Genomic DNA, 24,011 nt, shown 5'->3' with positions numbered 1-24,011 from the left:
ATACGGGATAAAAAAAAAAATAATAAACACCATTGTAAAACCACTAGCTTCCTTGCTATCCGCTTAGAATCTAAAATGTACCTGTAACATTTAGAACAGTACAGTTATATAATATAAAATTCCGAATTTGTATTATTACTACAATCGTTTATATTTAACTAACGACAAATAATAATTGTTGAACACATATACATATAAAACTATAGTTTATGAATATGTTGCATTAAATTCAATGACTACCTATGTTGATTATTAACACGGCGATAATTGTAACACGGTTCAAACAATTAAGTAGGTACTTATGATAATATTATATGTACGTACGCCAATTATCGTTTATAGAATTTAGAATCATTTACAACAGTCGAAAGAATGAATTTATTTTTGTTGATTTACTTCCGAACAATAATGACTTAAGCCAAAATATAGATCACGCTATGTAGGTATAATATAATACAGTTTACAGTTAAAACCCGAAATCCTAGACTAGTTTTAACCAGTCAATACTATAGTTTACACAACCCCCTTTCGTCAAAACCGATTTCAACTAATTAAAACTAGAATTGACCTGGACCCTCAACGTTGGAACTAGTTTTATCCTAGTCTTTTTAGTTAGAAATTTACTCCATTCAGATTAAGGTTGGGATGGAGTGTCGGTGGCCATTTGTAAAGCATTTAATTTTTTTCTCCGTCCTCTATCCAGCAGCATATCAATCTTATATTATAGGTACCACCAGGTGCCAGCACATACGAACACAACAAATGTCGTTTATCGGTAGAGGATTTAAGGCGAAATATGCCGATGGAGACTTGATTGGATTGTGGCCGTCCCCCCCCCCACAACCATAATATATTTTTCCGAGAATATGTTTAAGTATAAGCTATGGCTATCTACTAATCCGTTGGCACTCTGCATACGTTATTAACAAAAAATCACACCCACGTGGCTTGGAGCACTTCTTACGAGTTCGTGTACACCTAATGTTTGGCTCTAAAAGGCCACGGTATATCCATAGGTACTTATATTATTGAGTTATATACGATATAATCGTGTGTGGATTCGGTGAATTGATCGCGAGGAATATTAATTGCTAAGAAAACTGAACACTATAGTTTATGCATACAAACAATATTAGCTATACATTATACAGCATATGTTATATATAATTGTAACTATTATTATAACCTAACCTGCCAACATATTCAGACATAATAGCATAATAGTTTATTGGTAACGTTATTACATAAGTGATAACACATATTATCAAAGGTGGGCAAGTCAATCAAAATAATGAAATCAAGTTAAGAGAATACAAGATCGATAAGTTAAAAATTTAATAGTTAACAAATCATATTATACTTAATTCGATGAGTTAAAAGTTAATACCTATAGAAAAAAAATTAAAAATATTAACTTACCTCAGTGTTTAAAAAATGTTGATTAGTGTGTGGATCACACAAACTACAAAGAGTGACCGTATTCTTTCTAATTTCCTAATCTATTCTATTAAACTATTATCGTAATGTGCATTGGACATAAGATCCTATTTTTCTTTAGATACTTCAATCCTTGCATAATTATTAAATATTTAAATTATATACGCCTCAATTAATAATTTAAAAAATGTATTATATAAAATAGCAATTTAAGGATTTTAAGATCATATAATAGTATATGCTTATCTAATCTACTAAAATATATCTTTATGCAAAATTGTTTCATCAAGAAAATTAACAGAAATGTTTGTACTATTAGAATATTGAATTATTTTTGTTTTTATTTTAACATTAATATTTACGTATAAAACCATAAAAACGAAAAATTGAAACACGTTTTTAACTTGATGGATTACAATATTTGAATCAACCGAGAAAAGCTAAGTTATTTCAACTGTCAACTAAACTGGTTAAGTCCATAAGTTGATTAGAAAGTTAAGTTTAAGAAAAAATTTGATTTTTAACTTTTCTAAAGTTAGTTGATGCCTACCTACCTTTGCATATTGTATAGGTGTGGCTGCAAACGAGTGCGTCTAAATAAGCTGGTTCAAAACACACTTTTGTACACAACTTGAAATGTAGGTCTACGAACTCGTATATCTTGGTTTTATAGACATAGTTTACATACACGATGTGTAGGTACACGCCGTCGCCGGAAGGTAACGCTATAAACCGCGGTGGTGGTATTTATTATTATGTTCACACTACAGGTTGGTCCCGCCGGATATCCGAGACGACGAGCTGCATTCAAAGTACCTACCTACCTACCCGGTTATAATATCGTGACGTGATCTACTGTGTATGCGTGTGTGTGGGTTGGTTAGGTTGTGGGTGTGTATGCGTGCGTGTGGGTTGGTTAGGTTGTGGGTGTGTGTGAGTGTGCGTGTGTGGCGTTCGATCCTATTAGTGTAGACCGCCACCGCGGCCGTTCCCCGCCTCGGGCTCAATCCCTCGCCCGTCAAGGCTATTTCGGGGACGGCGTGAGGACCGCGGTAGTAAAACACTCATATCCTAACCACTTCTGCTGCTGCTGCTGCTGCTGCTGCTGCCGCTGCTTGCCTATGATACCCACAAAATAATATAATATCATTATGACGATGCGATGTTATAATATTATTATTATTATATCATAATAATATAATACCTGCAGGACGTACACCGCGCGCGGACGAGGTGACGGGCCCGCAATGCTGTAAGCACACGTGAAAGATTTGCGAATTTTATCGGGTCCTATCCCCCCGAGTGTACACAGCGTACACAAACAACGATAGTAGTAAATCAAAATATTTTATTTTATTTTCATTCCATACGTTTCAGTATCTAGCGTTTACGTCCCCGTGCGGGAGTGTGCAGCGTACTAAATATACCTGTGTGCATACATATACAATAAACTTCATATTATTATTATTATTATTACTATTTTCTCGCATTTCGTATTCCGGGCTCGACGTCAGCGTCAAAGCACGTGAAACGAGGAGGAAATTCATCGTTTCGATTCGCGTTATAGTGTATATTATATTTTTTTATGCTGAGTAAGCACTCCCATATAGTATTATTGAGTTGGATTCAAAAAATCACAAAACTACCATCCCTTGTCGTGTTTCAAACCTTTTGCGGCACGGTAAAGGGATAAATTATCGTCACCAATCTAAACTCAAATTAATTTCGTATACAGTGAAAAAATGAAGAGGGTCCAGAATATTTCATTTTTATAAATTAATTAATCTCTTATAAAATTACTAAATATTTAGGCAAAGATAATAACATAATATAAGGGGACGCTATATTACCAGCATGCGTCGTCTCCGTCTCGCAAACGCATAATATAGAAAATTGTAAATTCTGAATAGTTTATTTAACTCTGTCATGTTACAATATTATTTACTTTTTTTAAATTCTCGTAACCGACTCGCTTTAAAATTAAGATGTATAAAAAACCAGTGTCATACACTAAATATTATTCTTACCCCTAAATTTGGTAATAGGTCAATTCGCTCTGAAATTAAACATAACAGAGTTGAGTTAATTATTCATAACGTACAATTATTGCTATTTTGTGCGTTTGTAAGACGCGCGGAGACAATAACGAATGGCGGGTATGGCGTGCTCATAAGTATTTTCATAAGATTTCGACTTTTTCATCGTACGAAAATCCGCGTTTTGCTTATAACAAAAGATAAATAAAGCCCATCATCATAGCATATTATTATATAATATTATTATTATATAGGTAGGTAAACCGCGAGCCGCTTGGTACGTATAATGCATTATCATAATATTGTATAACAATATCTCCGTGTGTATACGCGCACTGCCGCCGTTGTCGATTGAAGTTTCTTAATTGATCGATGGTTCGCGTACGTACTTAATCTTGAGAGACGCATCGCCGGCACAATATATAAGTAAATATCATAATCTCCTGGTATAATGGTCTCCTGGCTTGGCTTATTGTTATGTTTACGAAATCCGTCGACGGACGGCTGCAGCCACTAATAACAACTGTATAATGTTCTCGTTAAATTAAAATATTATACGTGGTGTTCACCAAGCACAATGTACTCATATCTATATCATCCCTATTTTATAAATTTAAATTATGTATTTATTAAAACACTTTAATTTTGAAAATGTTTAAGTAAATTTAAATTCTATATTTTCAAAAAGGTACTTTAATTTTTACATACCGTTCAATGGTTGTCTTGTAGTTATCACGCAAGCGAAGTCGTGTCCTTCTTTTATGAAATAAGACTAAGGCTAAGGAGTTTTGAATTATTTTGTAAGTGTAATAAACAGTATATATATATATATTAAGTAATAACCACCTCATTATTGTGTTTATGAAAAATCGGAAACTCAAAATTTGAACAAATGCATTTGTAGAAAAAAATAGGGATCATGAATGACTTTGATTTTGGTGCATCATCACCCTTTAAAATATGTATACTTACTATGTTATATTTTATTGACGGACTACAATTAATTTTTATCATACCTACCTATCTGAAAAACCAAAAATGAGTGTTTATTTATATTTGATATATTAACAAAATATATTCTATACATATATATTATGTTTTGAAGTCATGGCGAATATGTCTTATTCAATAAATGTACATTAAAATATAATATTAGTACCCTTTCGTAGGTATTATAATATTATTATTTTTAAGTTTCAAATTTATGTGATTAATTCTAAAACCGAGAGAGTTTCTACAGTTTGAGTTTAAAATAAAGAAATTTTAGATGGAAAACATAATATAATTATTAATATCTGGTAAAATAATAAACCAACTACACTTCATATTTACTGACCTGTAAAACTTTGGAAGTAATTTGTACAAAAATTAAAAATTAAATTATAAAGTATTAAGATAAAATGTTCGTGATTCATCAATTTTAAATTGAAACTTTTCTTTCTTCTTTACGCCATTAATTTAAAATACATACATTTAAAGGATTTCGTTCTCCAAAACGTGTATTATATAATAATATAAAACTCTTCAATCATTCTTCTATTTGCTGTATCGTAAATCTTTTAACGATCCCGTTCCATTTTATATTTGATATATTATATTGTAATCATTGGAAGACCCTTACTGAAAACTACTTAGGGTAGATACTTAAGAGTTAAGGCACTCGAAAACTATTGCAAAAAGTAAAAATAACGCGTACATTTATTTGATATAAATGAGAATTTACTTTCCTACGTGCCAGGTTATGTATACCGACAATGAACCGTATTACATTAGTAGACTTGATACTTAAATTTTAATAAACACAATCATTCAGATTAGTATAATTTAACTATGTACCTATATTATAATATTGTTATCATACCAAGGTGCCTATATGGCTATATTACCTATATAAGTATGTCTTTAAATCCAAAAACAGCACACTTTATAAGACAAACTCGCATGGTTTATAATATAACTGATTTAGGTATAATTTGTCAAAATGTATTTACTTATAAAATTTAAAATAGATTTTTTTTAATATTGGTCTAGAGCCCGGAAACTATGGCTATTATAGCTATTGTAGGGGTTACGTTGTAACGGTTAGTAGGGTTGGAATGGTTGGTACAGTCGGTTGGCAACACGTGTATGTGTAGCAAGGTTTTTGCCACTATGGACCCGGGTGGTCACCCATCCGGGAACTAGTAACAGCGGCTGTTGTTTACTCTCAATCACGTTGCGTGATGGATTTCAGCCACTGCGCCGCGCCGAGCCACAAATAAATAGATTATTTATAATTAACGTGTATTCAAATAAAAATAAATAAATATATTCACATAAAAATTATTAGTAAAAAAAAATTTTAAAAATATTTTGTAATAAAATATAAATACATGTTCAGTTTTATTGGCTCGAATTATCTACACGTTTTTCAAAAATATTGATTCGATCCACGTAAAAATTATTACCGACGTAATATTATTTTTCTATAGTTAATAAATTATACTAATAAATCTAATAGAATAGGTATAAGGTAGGTATGGTTTTTATCCGTCGACTATAATTAGAGTCGAAATGAGTAATCTAGTCTTAGATGAAACCATGAAAAAGGTATATATTATTACGTAATTTAAATATAGTTTATATACCAACCTTCTGTGGCGTATAAAAAATTTTTTTTGGTGGGGGGCGGGGGGTTGAAAATTAATTTTTGACAAATTTTATCTGAAAATGATTTATTAGTCAGGAGGGAGTTACAACCCCCTCCCCCCTCTTCTTGGATACGCAAATGCCAATACCTATGTAGGTATCTATATAATATTAATATTATAATACTGTACGAACTATACGAGCAACGTGCACAATATAATTATTATTAAAATTAATATTATTCAAAATGTCAGACATTGATAGATGATACGGACAATGACGATTCGTCTATTATTTTGAATTTTTGTATCAAGAATTTATAAGTAACTTATTTGCAAATATCATTGTTGTATACATATCACTATTAATACATCATACAGGTAGTGTTTATATTATGCAATTTAATTGAACGTGCCCATCGCAATATTGACTATATATAGGTATTTTGCGCTGTCACACTCATCAACAATATACCTATAAAGTTCCTGATAATAATATGGTGTCGTTCCTTAGTTTCAGATTATTATTTAATAACGTATTTTGTATTATGATAGTGAATTGTGAATCCGTGTTATTTGAAAATATCAGATACCTAATATTATTGTTTTATAAAAAAAATTGTTTATTATTTTTACCCTGCCTGCGGTCTACTAATAGTTGCAATATTAATATAATTATATCGCCGTTCCTACATATTATTATAATATTCAATTTATTGACTATTAGTTTCCTACAAAAGATAGCTAACTGTACATATCATTAAAATATTATAATGTATTATAATAAACGTACGTAATGTACCGTATGTTGTTCTTATACAAAGGCTCTGTTACTCTATTATACATTGGATAATATCACCTTCGTATAATCGTATTATATTTACTATATTTAGGTCGCTTGGGTTCGTGTCAGCACCCAAACCATACTTTCTATACACCACCGAATGGTGACCGAAAATGCAAGAATAACGTTATCTTACAATGATCATCGGACGTGGTTTCTTCACATCCGCAATGTACAGGAGACCGACAGAGGCTGGTATATGTGCCAGATCAACACGGAGCCCATGACAAGTCAAAAAGGATATCTACAAGTTGTCGGTAAGATCTTTAAGACTGCCTAAACTGCATGTTATTATTATTATTATTATTTATTATATTATTATTGTTACTGGGTGATAACAATTTGTTGTACCCGGTCGACAAGACCCGTTAGCAAAACGCGATACTTACGTTTGTACATTGTGTTTCAGTTCCTCCGAAAGTGATCGACGAAGAATCCAGCATGGATCTCATAGTGAAAGAAGGATCAGACATGATTTTACAGTGTAAAGCCCGGGGATATCCCGAACCGTACATAATGTGGCGAAGAGAAGATGGCCAGGACATAAACTACAACGGTATCACAGGTAAAAATGTTGTTAGCAGATAATTCACTAATATTACTTTATAGTCTATTAATTGCATTTTGAATGCAGGCACCATTGTTATTATTATTATTATTATACATAACTAACTGATTTACACGGCGTTGTCCGGAAAAAAAATTCTGGTTGTTCAACTCCTTTTGGGTGTAACTCGCTGTGGAAGCACTGTCTTTTAAAGTGGAAATGATATTATATTTTAATGTGTAGCAATCTCGACTGGTGTTGTCCGTGAGATTCGCAGCAGTATATTATCAGGTAGGCAATCTACCAGCGGTAGATCACGGGCCCTATTGTGTGGTTTGTACCAGGGACTGGAACCTTGATGATTTTTACGGTTCCGGTTCCGGTTCGGTTCCTAGAAAACCTAAAATTTCGGTTTCGGTTTCTTTTCGGTTTTAAAAAAAACTAAAATTTCGGTTTCGGTTTTTTTCGGTTTTAAAAAAAAACTATAATTTCGGTTTCGGTTCCTTTTCGGTTTTTAAATTTAGGTTTCGGTTCTTTTCGGTTCTTATAAAATGAAAATTACGTTTCCTGTTTAAGGTTTTTAGTTTTATACTTAAAAAATTTTATTCAATTTCGATTCTTTAGAAAAATATTAGTATTTTCATTACTTAATAATTGATATCAATTATGGCAGGTCAATAACAATTTTCAACCAGATATTTTACCAGTTGCTTAAAACTAATGAGAAGACTAAATGATTAAAAAAAAACTTAACTTAATGGAGTTTGAATTAATTTTTAGTTTCTTCTGAAACCCATTCAAAACTTGATCGAGTATTCTACGAAATCCCGAATCGTTCAACATGCTGAATGGTCGTCTATTAATGGTTACGAGATCAACACAAGCATCAATAATTGTTTTTTCACTTAAATTAACTTTAACATATTTTGATTCATTAAAATGAAATAATTGTTGATGTGCTTTGACCTTAGAAACACCAACTGTTTTTTTTATCTTTTTTAGATCCTTATTCCAGAAACTCTTCATACAATTCATTATGATGGCTTGCAAGATGTTTTTTTAAATTTGTACCATGATTACCATATAAAAATAAGACTTTAATTTGAGGCAGTCAAACATTTTTTTTTACTATTATTATACATATTACCTATAATATATTATATATTATCAAGTTATAAAAATACCTGGGTAAAAAGTAAAAACAAAATAATGATAAATAAATATTTATTAATCATAAAATATAAAAATAAAAATATACTATTTCATAGTAAACAAATCTTCAAACATTGAATATAATATGCAAACAATGAAATAAAGATTAATAGATACCTACTTAATATAATAAATAGATTAGGTATTCATTTTTATTTATAATTATTACATCACAAAAATTTAAAAAAATAATTAAAAAGTATATAGGTACTCTAAGTTTAATGAAGAAAATTAATTGAAATAAATAATTCTTAAAAACATTTTAAATTAAAACAATTATAAATATACAATATTATATTATCGGTATTATGTTATTATATTACTACACAAAAATGAATCTATGATTTATGAAATGAAATTTATCTTTAAATGGTTTGTTCTCATGGTGATTATTGATTTAAAATTTTAAAAGTTAAAACAATAAATATTTTGTATTAAATATATTACTTTGAAGAAGTTTAAAATCAATGTGGGATTATGAGAACATTTGAAAATTAAAAATAGGTTTAAATTCATGATTTTTCTATACACACAATTCACACCATTATTTTGATTATTACCAATTATAATAAATTATGTAGATAAGTTATAATATAATATTATTTAACTATTTAACTAAAAATAAAAATAAATTGAGGGCTTAAATCTAAAATTTCAAATACCTAGATAATAATGTTAATATTTGTTAATAATTTACTTATTACTTACTTTAATTTTGCAAGTACAATGCTTACACGACGATTCACGTTCATTGCAATCATATTTATAATATGAATGTATTATTGACGAAAGTATACGACCCATTATGATATATAATACTAAGTTTAAAATAACGAAGTTAGACACCACCTACAGGGCTACAGGTACCTACAGCCACAAGACACTATAATGAGTATAATGAAATAAACAGTAACAAATCACAACACTAGCAATGAAAGACAGAATCTAAGAATCAAAGAAACGCGTTAGGCGTGCTATACGCATCAGATAATCTGATAACGAATAACGATACTATAATAAAACTATAAGCATAGTAAATGTAAACATCATAACATTCGTAGTTATTTATAAACATATTTTATGAATTTCTTATTAGTTATTATTGTGGTAACTGGAAGTAGCAGACCTACAGGACCTGGTGTATATTGTGCAGTAAATAACGACTTTTATTTTTGCTGGAAATTGCTATTATTACATTATCAGTTGTTACGTAGAAATATTTATAGCTTATAGTGCTTATAATCAAGTGTTTACTGTTTAGTCTTAGTGACACGTCTCGATGTCTCAGACGCTTGAACTCTGTACTCTGTAGGTAATTGAATGATTATTTTTGAATATTATTAATCGTCGTAATAATAATGAAAAATAAAAATAAAAATAATAGAATTATTACAAAACCGAAATTAATTGTAAGAAACCTTTAAAAAAAAGTACCGGTTCCGGTAAAGTTACGGTTTTTAAATTAATTCAAATAAAGGTTCCGGTGGGGTTCCGGTTTTCAAATTAATTTAAATTAGGGTTTCGGTGAGGTTCCGGTTCCCATTATTCAAAGGGTTCCGGTTCCAAAACCGGTTCTTTTCGGTACGGTTCCAGTCCCTGGTTTGTACGTAAGTGTATAATTTAACTCTAAATGATCAAAGTTATACCAAGTTTGTCGTTTTTACTTAATTCAACCTACGGGGGATTAATACAATCAATTAATACAAAATCCTAACCTAACCTAACCGTGCTAAAATTAGACGTATAAGAAAAACCAAACATTCGTATGTTATGTAGATAAAGAAGAAAAATAAAAATAAGAAACAAACAATGCAAAAAAGTAGTCCACCGACAGCGTGGTTCAACATTCTGTACTAGGCCTATAGCTTCAATAATAATAATCATTATTAACACCAATAACAACCATTTACAAACAAAAATTTCCATCGCAAGTCTTATACCTAATCTCTGTTTGAGCATCTCCCCGGGTTGGAATTTACCCATTTTATTATATTCGATAAGATATTAAAATTCAATTTATTGATTTTTTTTATGATAGTAAATCCATCATAAGCAACTAAGCAGTAAGGTGATGGATTTTTGTGGAATCGTGTTATACCCGTATTATTATTGTGTGTTTACAGTGAACGTGATCGACGGAGAAAAGTTAATGATCAGAAAGATCAGCAGATTGCACATGGGGTCTTACCTGTGCGTGGCTTCCAACGGGGTGCCGCCTACCCGCAGCAAGCGCATCAACGTCACCGTACACTGTGAGTGCATGATCATAATATATTGTTTTAATGTTACAATGAAAATGATTTTGGCTGGCACCGAATATTACTAGTCAATCTGTCATCGTTGTACTAATGGAATATCGTTGTAGTTCCTCCGATGTTGATGATTCCTAATCAATTAGAAGGAGCTCGAATAGGGGTCTCTTCGAAACTGGAATGCCACACGGAAGCAAATCCTCCTTCGATCAATTACTGGACGAACGAACGCGGAGATATGATCGTTTCCGGTACGTACATACTACATACCGATTTATAGAGTCGATTGGACCTGTAGGTAATCAAACTTAAGTGCAAGGAAATTGTCTGTGTTTGTAGGTCAGTTTCTTAAATTTTGAAGCAAGCGTTATACGAGTGTATAAAATATTGCAATTTAAAAGTGCTCACATAATTCTATTGAACATTTAAAATATAGCAAAAACCTGACGTACAAACATAGATTCAAATATTAAAGATAACAAAATAAAATTAGTTCTACCCGGACGCCAATTTTCTGTTATGTTGTATGTTTATAATATTATATATTATGTAACGAAATAATACGTAGAAGAATGTGGTTGGGAAAAAAACTAAAACAATTCTAAATAACTTATACGACTTAACGTTTTTGCCGTAATTGAAACTATCTTTTGTTGGTCTATGAATGCAGGTTCAAGATTTTTAGACGATAAAATCAGAACTGGATACGTGTGCAAAATGATTTTGCACATCTACAACGTTAGTACTGAAGATTTCAGTAGTTACAAATGTGTAGCAGTAAACGCTCTTGGCGAGACTGACGGCATCATTAAGCTCTATGGTTGGTACCTACACGAATAATATTATTAATTATTATTTATTACTTAATATGATGTATTATACAAATACTATTAGCATAATATTATACAGACGCATGATCAAGGGAGGGGAGTGATCCTTGGGGTTTGAACTCCGCCTCCCTTGAGTCTTGTTTTTTGAGCGGTAAACTAACTGAATATGGATTAAATTCACAATATGATTTAATTTCCTAGACAAAATATGATGAATACTATTGTATTTTATTTTTAATTTCGTGTGATAACCTACCGCAATACCACTTACTAGTGACTAGACGTCCAGTGATAGTTATTAAACCTTGATTTAAAACTAGCTACACAAGGAGCCGATTATTTGCCAGCAGCTACGTTGTTTATCCACAGTGGAAAACAGCCTGCAATTGAACATTAGATTTAGGTTTTTTATTACCTATTCAAATGACATATTCAATCAAGCGTAGATGACCCATATGAGTTAAGGTTTCAACATATGTGGTCATTAGCTTAAAGGTTATTTAGTAGGTTATTTGTTAACTGTGGAGGGGAGGGTACGGTTGGTTAGAACACGTGTAGGTATATGTGGCGAGGAATTGTCACTAAATCCCGGGTGGTCCCCCATCCGGAAAATATTGACACCGGCTTGACCTCAGAACACGTCTTTAACTGAAGCCACCACCGCGCACACCAGGCTAAAAAATATTTTTGTTAGATGAATAAAATTGGTGTAGTATAGTAGGTACACACAATTTTTTTAAATTTTATTTCATTATAACGTCAAATAAAATCTCCACGATCTCCACAAACATAAATGCATTAAAATAAAATATAAACGCAAATTTTACCATGCCTCCAAAAATTTCAAAAGTCTCGAACTGCGCATGTTTAATTTTTAAGCTAATACCCTTTTTTTATCGCCAGTGTTAATATTAAACTGTATTTCAAACATACCAGTTCAGAGATGGTGGTTTGAATTACCATTTATTAAATCACGTAGAAGTATAGGAATTCAAACAATCATTCAGGCGTGTACAGGAGTGGGTATAGTCAGGATTTTATATTGGGGGAATACTTATAACTAGTGGGGTACTTCGCACACGTATTTAGCATGATTATCATTAACAATACCCTGAAAGGGAAAGGGGTTATCAATTGCATATACATATACCTATGCATAAATTGTATATACATTGTATATTACATTGTTTAGCTGAGGGAGTTACCGTGGTTCTATTTAATATTTATATATTTGCTTATGATTAGACATAACACCTTCCAGGCGTATAGAAAAATCGTTCAACTCCTTAATACAGTTGAAAGTTCCTGAGCACATCCTTGATTTTATATATAAAATTATTGTAGTAGAATAAAAATATCAGGTGCGAGAAGTACCTACCTAGGGGTAATAACGGGGTGGATTAACTGGTGTGAACGCAGAGTACTTAATATTCTACTGACACCTATTTTTAGAATTTTTATTCTACTACTGAATATTATTAGTTAAATACATAATCAAAACTTCGTATTCGAGTGTAAAATATATGTGTGTTTACTTATCTCGTATGGGTTTGAACAAAACACGTAGACCCTTGTTGGAATGGATACGCCTCTGATTGGTGTGCGTCGATGCACGTTACTATTATTTTACGACTTAGATTACAGTATCCCCCATCACCGTTAAGTTCACATTTTCATTATACACTGTCAACTCACTATATTTGTGATTGAAGAATATATATGTAGGTATTTTTGTGAGTGTTATTTTTTAAACGATGATCTAATATTCTAATATTGTCAAGGAATGTTGATTACTTAATATTATTTTATATTGCATGATATATTTTTATTGCGTTTGGTTTTTCACACCCAAATATGTTCATATCTGGTATTCATTCTATAAAGAGTACCAAGCTATATTATTCATATATTATAAAACAATATCATATTATAAAAATTGTACTTGTACAGTTGTACCTACATACCTATAGTCAACTTTATTCAAAACCATTAATGTAGATATATTGTCATTTGTACGCAATTGTTTTAGAAATCACAACTGTCGTCGAATCATCCAACGAAGTACTTTTTGAAGGTGAAAACTACAAATACAGCGTCAATGTCACCGAAGTAACAGGTGAGTAACACTGCTTTTTACAAACACAATTCGTCTAATTTCATATTGTACATCCGGTATCATTTCCTACTATTTACAGATTATTTGGATGGGACGACCGGTGCCATTTATGACAATGTTACTAGCTACGTTTCATCTAGTCATACACTTGCTCATAGTTTTGTTTTGTATTTAATATTAATATTAATTAATGACAATTTGTTAAATATTGTATAATGAGTAGTGATTAAATTTTAAATATGTAATATAATAATATTCTTGTATAATTATTCTACTGTGAACTTATGTTTGATATGTTTTTATTTATTTGTTCATTATACGTGTAAACAGTGTCAAACACGTACTTCAGTTTATGAATCAAGTTTTTTATTTGCATCAACTAGTTAATTTTACGATTATATTGTATAAATATATTGATTTTTTTGTTGTAATTTTGCATATTGCCATATTGGTAACCACAAGAATGTTATGGCCTGCTCCGTGTGTTACAATATTAGTTTCTGCACCGCAAAGGGCAAACATGTATTTACTATTTTGAGCAGTTTTTGGAACTTTCTGTAGTAAACATACCTAATACCTATGTATGCAGGACCAGGTATCTATAAAAACGATATTTGCAGCGGTACCGACTATAACACTTCGTTCCACCACCAATACTTTGAGAAGCTGTAACTCGCAAACAAATCAACAGCACAAATTCATAAAAAAAAATAATAGTTTTATTAGATTCATAACCTTTTTGAAGTAAAACTTCTTTCTTGAGGTGTGGGTAAAAAAAACGTAACGAAAAATGAAATGACACGTACGTTTATTTATAAATATATATATATTCATAGCAACCATTAATAAACAAAAATGTCTATCGTAAATTACATATTTTTTTATTGTATTGATTTTTCTCACTCTCTCCTTAATTCACGGGCCTAATTACTTATGAAAGAAGTTTTACTTTCCCCGAGTGAAATGGCGGGCTCTCACTTTTTTAGTTTTTTATTCTATAAAAATCAATAAAATTTTATTTTTTGGGTAAAAAAGCTTGAAAATTTAATATAAGGCTCCTAATATTGTTGTATTGTATTATTGTTCAATAGCAGTTGAAAAAGATTAAAAATATATAGGCACAATTTTTTATTATATGTTAACAATTGAAAATCAAAAGTTGATAGTAGTTTTACCAATAAATATAAGGGTGAAAAACATTAAAATATTATACAGTTTTAGAAAAAAATAAATCTAAAAGTTAAAAAAAAAGAATAAAAAAAAACTAAAAAAGTTAATACTTTTCGAAATAAATAGTGCAACCACCTAAATTAATCATCCTGTACATGCATAGTATAGCATTATAAATTGTTCTGCGTTAAAAATATATATGTATAATAATATATACTATAGTATAATCAAGGCCAAATTAAGAACCTATTAGGCCCCGGGACAGAAATTTCATATGGGCCCTTTTGACAAAACATGCTCGTAGGAAGATACAATTTTCTAATTATTTCACAAATTGACAATTGCATTATAAAATTAATTGGTATATGTAATTTACGTCTATAAAACTACTAATTGTAGTATAATAAAAGTTAATACTTCATATTTCATTAATTTAAATTAAAATTTTCATAACTTTTAAATTTATTAACAGTACCTATACTTATTTACAACAAATATCAAACAAAAGTTAATATATAAAATAAAATCCATTTTATCAAATATTTACTATTTAGTTGTTTTTGTAGATAAAAAAAATGGTTTTTAAAATATAGAAAAACTATTCTTTAAAATCACTGAAAAATGTGTATCAGCTTAAAATTGTTTAGGCCCCTTTAATTTTGGTACTTGAGAGGGCCCCGGGGCTTCTGCCCCAGCTAGACCCCCTCCCCCTCTTAATCCGGCCTTGAGTAAGTTAGGTACCTACTATAATCAATTATAAAATATAGTTTGATTAGTTAATATAATATGTATTATGTTTATGTATACCTATATATATTATATACAGACTGATTTTTTAAGCATGCTCACATTATATTTATGCTTAAATTATACATATATTCAAATTCTAATTTTTGGAATTTTAAATACATATGCAGATCCGACTGTACAGCAGAGGGACACTCACTTGCCCACCTTATTTTATTGATTTTTCGATTTTTAACATAAGTACTAAGTAGGTATTCAGGTATTTTATATTTTTATTTCTATTTCATATGGTTTTCAAAAGTTTCAACTGTTATTATATACAAATATACAATTACATAAATATATTATATGATTACCTAATGAAAAACAATGTTTAGTGTACTTAACTATTGTTATTAAATAATATTAAAATTATACAAAATATATATAGATTTAAATATGAAATACAAAAAAGCAAATTTAAAAAAGTGAGTGTGTGAGCCCACCATTACACTCTTACTTCTTTCATAAGTAATTGGGCCCGTGAAATTATAAGTGAATAAGGGAGAGAGTGAGAAAAATCAACACAATAAAAAAATATGTAATTTACGATAGACATTTTTGTTTATTAATGGTTGCTATGGACATATATAAATAAATAAACAAACGTGTCGTTTTAGTTTTCGTTACGATTTTTTTCTACTCACATCTCAAGAAAGAAGTTTTATTTCAAAAAAAAATTATAAATACTACGAATAATATTTTTAAATTACAACCAAAAACTAAATTTGTTATTCGTCATTTAAATGTAAATTTAGACCAAATTTAAACATAAAATAACTATAAAAAAAGTTGTTTATATATTTTTTAGGTTTTTTTGTTCGCGGCAGTAATGCGAAAGCAGTTCCCGCGACGCCGTCGGTTCAAACAGAAAAAAAAAAAGGTTTTTTTGTTACAGAATTAATTATTTACGTGGAGCCTTGTTTTAAATTTTGTTAAATGTAAAAATAAATAATAAATAATATCAATAATTAGAACATAATCATTGAATGTTTAGTATTTGTATACTAAATTTTCTTTTGTGGTAACAAATTGTTACATAATAAATTAGATAATACCAAACAGTTTTCAAGTCAAAATTTTAATTATTTAATGTTTCGGATGCTAGGGACAGGGTAACCTTACCTTAACACCTGAAACTAGGAACGCGGTTTTCCGGGGCACCGGTATGGTTACAACATTTATTTTTGTGGTTACAAATTGTTACTAGAGATGGGAGGTCGGTAAATTTAATTTACGTAAATTATGCCGATAATCTTTTTACCATTTTAAAATTCAAGTGACAACTCATTTAGAATGTTTTCATATGCACAACACCGCTATAGTGACATCCATATCTCCACAATACATGATATAAATATAACTAGTTATATACCTACTCATAATTATATCATTCACATGAGATCTTCCAGCAAATAATTATTGCTAAGACAATTTTTAGCACCATGATTTATTTTAAACAATATTTTTAGTCCAATATAATTAATATAAATAAGAGGTGCTAGGCACCTGTACACCCTAGCACCCCTGTTTGTGCAATAATACATACTTAAAATATAAATAAATATATCTAATACTTGTAGTTGAGAGTGGACGAGGGGTACATTAGTTAAATGGTTAGTTATTGGTTATAAAAATGTTATTGAGTTCGTATTAAATTTACTAAATAAAAATATTATACATTGTTAAACAATTTACCGGTAAAATTCCCATCTCTGATTGTTACATATTAGATTACACAATACCAATCAGTTTTCTAGTGAAAATGTTGACTGTGGGGGGGTACTTACTATGTAAACTTATATATTATACTGATATTTGAAATGTACAAGTTTTGTAAAATGAGACTGTATTCTCTCTTTAACTTGATTGGTTGAAATGATCGATTCCTATATTAAAATAAATTTTGAAAAATTCTTTGATGATTTAAATTAAATGTTTATTTATCGGATTTTCATTATATAGGTATATTATGTTTAGATAAATGTAATAAGTATTTGTTGATATTTATCTTCGAAAATGATTTTATTATAAATATCTCTCTTATATTTGTTGCACCAACCGTTTTGTATATTGATTGATGAGTTCGAAATACATTTTCAATAACTATGTGCGAAAAAAATGTTTCATATCTGGAGGGTAAAGTTTAGTACCTAATGTAGTAGCCACTGAAATATTAGATGCAGCTGCATCAAATGTCAATGTCTTCATCCATTTTTAAGAATTATCATTCTTTGTACAAATATTTTAATAACTCAGATTAAAATCAGAATTTGAATAAATGTACTATTAAAGCGAAAAAACATGGGTGAACTTTTTTAATTAACCAATCACTCTGTATATTTATGTGATTTCTAATTTATTTTACTTTTGGCACTAACAGGGACAGAGAAACAGTTATCTGAAATGTTGCACTTTTCTTTGAGATCGATCAATAAATTGGCATACATTTTTAACTTTCTTGGTCAACCACGTATTATGATTATGCAACAATTTCGTTTTACATTAGACACAGTTTGTTGTGATAAATTCCAATATCATTTGGGTTTTCTTGGAGTATTCAAATCATCAGCTTTAAAATCACCAAATTAAAACACTAAAACAACCAAATACCCATTTTTCCCCCTGTACAACACATTAGTAACAATATTATTTAAAATAATAACCATAACTAAACTAATAAAGAGTGCAATAATTAAATAAATAATAATATTAATTACATGGACTTATTGGTGGTAGGTATTCGTCATTCTTTTTGGAGTTACTGGTACTTGAATATCCAAAATGGAAGTTTCCATAACATCAACAATAGATGGGCTTGAAATATTAAAACCACCATCAAGTTCACTTAGGTAATTATATTAAGTAGAAAGACATACATTTTAGTAGATATTAATAATATACATTTATAAGTATATAGCTAACATAATGGAATATAATGTGTAATTATACAATAACTTACTGTGATTGAAAACATGCTTACATTCTTCATCGCCAAACAACGGGGGTACAGCACAATGGCTCATCCAGAATTTTTTCAAGGGAGGAGGAGGGGGTCTATACTTGTTAGAACATATAATAGACATTTTAATAGAAAAAAATCTGATAGATGATCGATACTTGATTAATTAAGATTATGCATACCTATATATAAGTTACCCTAAACCCAACTAAATATAATATGAATAATACAAATTAAATGCATGTACAATGCACCTGATGATGTCAATAAATGCTTTTTTTTTGCCTATGCTGTTTTATATCTGCCACCATATTGTAGTGTCACGACTCTACGGACTAATATTATATTTTTTTTTTTTATTTATTATTAAGCCACAACAACAAAGATTATTGGCTGATGTTAAATTTTACATATAAAGATAAAAAGGAGGGATAGTTATACAATTCAAGTTTGGGGTGTGCAGGCGTATTTAGATTAGGTTATATAATTTAGTTCATTTCAAAAAAGTAAGTATCTTATGAATGGTGTCCGGATCAGGGCCAAGAGCTTCGTAGAGATTATCCGCTAGTTTGAGGTTGACTCTGGCGTCGTTGTGTTCTCGACAGAAGCATATGATGTGTTTGACTGAAGGTGTTTCGCCACAAGAGAGACAAGGTTCGGGATTCGCTTTGGACATTAGGTGTTTGTGGGTTAACCATGTGTGACCAATTCTAAGTCTGTTAAGGATTACTTCTTGACGCCTGAAAAGTGGAATGGTAGGCCATGGGAGAATGCTGGGTTTGATTTCGTTTAATTTAGTACGTAGGGTTGACCAGGTGTGTTGCCAATTTTTAAGAATGTAATCAGCACTGGAGTGTTTTGTGTCTTGTAGTGTGTGTGAGCCGATGATTAGAGAATGAGGAGATGAGATGGACTGTTTGGCATATGTATCTGCTAGCTCATTTCCAGGAATGCCGATGTGACTTGGAATCCATATCATGGAGATGGTCTGTGCGTTGGTTTGAAGATAGGATATCTGGTTCTGAATTTTTTGTGATATGCTGTTAGGTTGGAAGTGATTTTTGATGCTTGTGAGTGTGCTAAGGGAGTCGCTTAGTATGATGGATTTGTTTATTGAGTCTTGTTTTATAATATCTAGTGCATGGGAGACAGCCAGGGCCTCGGCCGTGTAGATTGAACAAAAGTCAGGGAGCTTGATCATTCGTCTGGTTTCACAAAATGTAACTGCAGCGCCTACGCCGGAATCTGTTTTGGATCCATCCGTGAAGAAGAGAATATGGTCCTGGTATCCTTCGAGAATTGATTGCAGTTCGCTTTTATATATGTTCGGTGTGGTTTCGCTTATCAGAAGGGAATACAACTTGAGGTTGATGTCAATGTCCATAGTCCAGGGGGGAGTAATCGGACATTCGTGTTTGATTATGTCAGAGAATTTGAGATTGGAGTCTTGGAGTTCAGTTCTGATGCCGTGGAAGATGTCTAGGTTGTTCTGGGATCGTCTTGCTGATAGGAGCATGATGTTCTTTTTTCTTATGAGGCTTAATGGTGGAATAAAAGAGATGTTAAGCAAGCTAGGGATTGGACTCGAACGAAATGCTCCAGAGGCTAATCTGAGTCCTAGGTTGTGTACGGTGTCGATCATTTTTAGACTAGATGGTTTAGAGTTGAAAAAGAGGAAGGAACCGTATTCTAGCTTGGATAGAATGAGTGATGTGTATATCTGTTTTTAAAGGTTGTGGAGTTTGCTCCCCAAGAGGTGTGAGCGAGAGTTTTGAGGATATTCATTCTTATCATGGTTGCTTTTCGAAGATCTTTAAGGTGGGGGTTCCAGGTATTTTTGCGGTCGAATGTGATTCCTAGTATTTTGATTGATTTTGAAGTTTGTATTGGGATGTTATTCATTCTGATATCTAATGATGGATATTTTTTGGATCTAGTGAATATGACGCTCTGAGATTTAGAAGGGGAAAAACAGTACCCTGATGTCTCGGACCATGCAGCAAGTGATGATATTGTGTCTTGTAGATAAGGTTGGATGCAGGATGCGTTTTTTGCGGAACACCAAACTTAATGTTTAGGTCGTCTGCAAAGAGAGTAGATTTTACAGGGAATTTGATTCTTTCGCAGAGGTCGTTGATGGCTACTAGGAATAAGGTGACTGATAGATAGGGTAGATCCTTGGGGTACGCCATTTTCTTGAATGAAGATTGAGGAGAGATGGCCGTTAATTTTGACTTGGAAAGATCTGTCTTCCAGGAAATGTTTGACGAAGAGCAGTAGGTTACCGTTGCCTAAAATTGTTTGTAATTTTTTGATTATCTGGGGGCACCATGTGGTGTCATATGCTTTCGCTATGTCAAGGGCAATAAGACCCATTGGTTGGTTTCTAGGGACTTAGATATGTCTTTTTGAATGTCGTGAAGGCTGTTGTATGTGCTCCTGTGTTTACGAAAACCATTTTGTTGAGCCGAAAGATAGCATGTTTTTTCGAGAAACCATCTCAGTCGTGAATCGATGATCTTTTCAAGTATTTTACACATTGTGTTGAGGAGAGATATTGGTCTATAACCCTCCATACTATATTTGTCCTTTCCTGGTTTTTAAATCGGGATGACGATTGAGTGTTTCCAAGATTTTGGGATTTGTCCAGAATTCTATATTTTATTGTAGAGGTGGAGGATGAACTGTATTGCTGATGAGGGTATGTTGTGTAAGAAGCTGTATGGGATTTCATCAGGGCCAGGAAAGAGGCTAGAGCCTTTGGAAAGGGCCCAGCTTAGCTCCTTTTCGCTAATGGGGATGTTTAGTTGGTGTTGATGCTGATTTAATCGGCTGAAGTTGGGTTGGAGAAAGAGCTGTCTACTGGACAGGTTCTTATTTAGAAATGATTCGTTATAGTTGTTGTTGGAACTGTTCAAATAGAAATGGTTACCAAGAATATTAGCAACCTCGATTGGATCGGTGAGAAGGGTGTTGTCGTCTATTATGAGGGTCTGTTTTTCTTTGCTGTTGCCGCGTAAAGATCTGATTTTGAATATCATTTGTAACACCAGTGCATAAATCAGGGGATAAACATTATGTTACAAATTATAGGCCGATTTCCAAAATATCCATTATTCCGAAAATGTTTGAAGCTTTAATTACAAAAAAAGTTGTCTTTAATTATGACCCCCTTCATTTCTAATAACCAACATGGTTTCAGATCCAAAATGTCGATTTCTACTAATATTTTACTTTTTCAGGCGAAAATCCTTTCGGCCTTAAATCAACGTGTTCAATTGGACACTATTTATACAGACTTTCAAAAAGCATTTGATTAAGTAAATCATAACAATCTATTATATAAATTATCTTGTTTTGGTATTCATGGAAATTTTTTTAATTGGTTAAAATCTTATTTATGTTCTCGTACCCAGGTGGTAAAAATTAATAGTTATGTTTCTAATGATTTTTTGGTTAGTTCCGGTGTACCACAACTCACAAGGGTCGCACTTAACTCCCCTCTTATTTACATTATTTATTAATAATTTACCATCCATTTTTGATAGCTCAGTTAACATTCTTTTATTTGCTGATGATGCTAAAATATTTTCAGTTATTAAATCACCAAATGATGCATTAAAATTACAGTCGAATTTGGATAACTTTGTTGAATGGAGTCGTGTTAATCACCTACCTACCATTAAATATAAATAAGTGCAGCGTTATAATGTTTTCGCGAATAAATAATATTACCACCTACAATTATATGATTGATAATTACACAGTTACACGAGTTATTTTCATCAGAGACTCAGGGATTACATTATTTTTAATATGGTTTTTCCATCCTTATTAACAACTTTATTAAAAATGCTTTTAAGATGCTTGGATTTATTAATAGAAGCACAATTAATTTTAAAAACACCAATGCCTTAAAGACTTTTTTTTTCCCCTGGTTAGGTCTCATACTCTCATCTTGAGTTTGGGTCAATTGTCTGGTCACCGCACTATTTTTCACATACTAGTCTAATTGATAATGTCCAGTATAAGTTTTTAAAACTATTATGCTTTAAATTAAATATACCCATTACTCATAACAAGAGAATCATATAAATTGCAGATTACCCAATTGGTGATCGCGTCTTGTGACTTGAGGAGAAATGTTGCGGATATTATGTTTTTGTATTACTTATTAAATGGTCTTATTTATTCTCCGGAATTATTATATCACATTGGTTTTAATATACAAACTCACGTATTAAGAAAATCTAATTTATTTCATGTTTTTCTTTGCAAAAATAATTATGTATAATTATACTTCCACCAGTTCCACCTTGTTTTTCCGCAGAGCTTTATCTTTAGCTAACTGTATAATATATCATGATGATTTGTTTGGTATATCGCGTTATATATTCAGACAGAATGTTTATTTGGCCTTAAATTTAAATTTACTTGTTTAAAATATTATTACTTTTTTTTTTTTGTAACTATTTATTGTTAATTAATGATTTTTACTTTACCATATAATTATTCTTTATTTAGCTGTTTACTATTATCATTGGTACTACTAGTTTTTACTTCTTTTTTTTGTATCCAAAATCTATTATAAGATAATCAGAACTGTACTTATAATTATTCAAATTGTTAAAGGGTTTAATACCCGTTTATTATACATAAATAAATAAATAAATAAAGAAGCGACAGAAGGTAATTGATTTCATCTCTACGAAAACAACCACTTTCAAACAACCACACCCAAAGAAACCTGCAAGTTCACGTGCCGATCATATCAAAGGAGCCTACATCGTATATAGGTGGGCTAGGAACACAGCATATTCAGATAAGACCAGAACAACTTCATGCCAAACTCAGCCACATACTCTAAGACGACTATAAATTGTACAATTATATATTGTTATAATAAAACACCATTTCATTTTACTGTGCAAATTGACTACAAACTTATTTCAACCATCATCTTTTGGATTCCTGACGGGGCCGCACATAACAATATATATGTCTATCGTGTTCTATAAAAAATACAGATTTATGTACTGTACAAAAAGATTTTTCTACTTCATCAGCATCTTTTAAAAAGAAAATTCTAATTTTAAAATTGGAGAGAAAGCGTACCTTTATTTTGGTATTATTTTGAAAACAAATATATAGATATATTTTTCTATTTGTACCTACTGTTTATCACCCCACTT

At 31.0% G+C, this 24,011-nt stretch overlaps 1 protein-coding gene across 2 annotated transcripts in view; it reads left to right on the top strand.

The window, feature by feature from the left end:
- The window catches only part of LOC132949743 (lachesin-like), a 277,467-nt gene extending 259,837 nt beyond the window's left edge, over window positions 1-17,630 (top strand). For both annotated transcript variants that reach the window (XM_061020791.1, XM_061020790.1), the window contains exons 3-9: window positions 6,994-7,201; window positions 7,354-7,509; window positions 10,827-10,955; window positions 11,069-11,206; window positions 11,626-11,775; window positions 13,815-13,901; window positions 13,981-17,630. In XM_061020791.1, coding sequence (XP_060876774.1) covers window positions 7,045-7,201; window positions 7,354-7,509; window positions 10,827-10,955; window positions 11,069-11,206; window positions 11,626-11,775; window positions 13,815-13,901; window positions 13,981-14,117 — 954 coding nt within the window. In that variant the 5' untranslated portion in view covers window positions 6,994-7,044 and the 3' untranslated portion in view covers window positions 14,118-17,630. The remainder of the gene's footprint in view (window positions 1-6,993; window positions 7,202-7,353; window positions 7,510-10,826; window positions 10,956-11,068; window positions 11,207-11,625; window positions 11,776-13,814; window positions 13,902-13,980) is intronic.
- The last annotated feature ends 6,381 nt before the right edge of the window (window positions 17,631-24,011 follow it).

This window comes from Metopolophium dirhodum, chromosome 7 (assembly GCF_019925205.1).
Source record: "Metopolophium dirhodum isolate CAU chromosome 7, ASM1992520v1, whole genome shotgun sequence".
NCBI classification, from domain to species: Eukaryota; Metazoa; Arthropoda; class Insecta; order Hemiptera; family Aphididae; genus Metopolophium; species Metopolophium dirhodum.
Note: the sequence above shows the minus strand (reverse complement) of the source record. Positions and strands in the feature narration are given on the sequence as shown.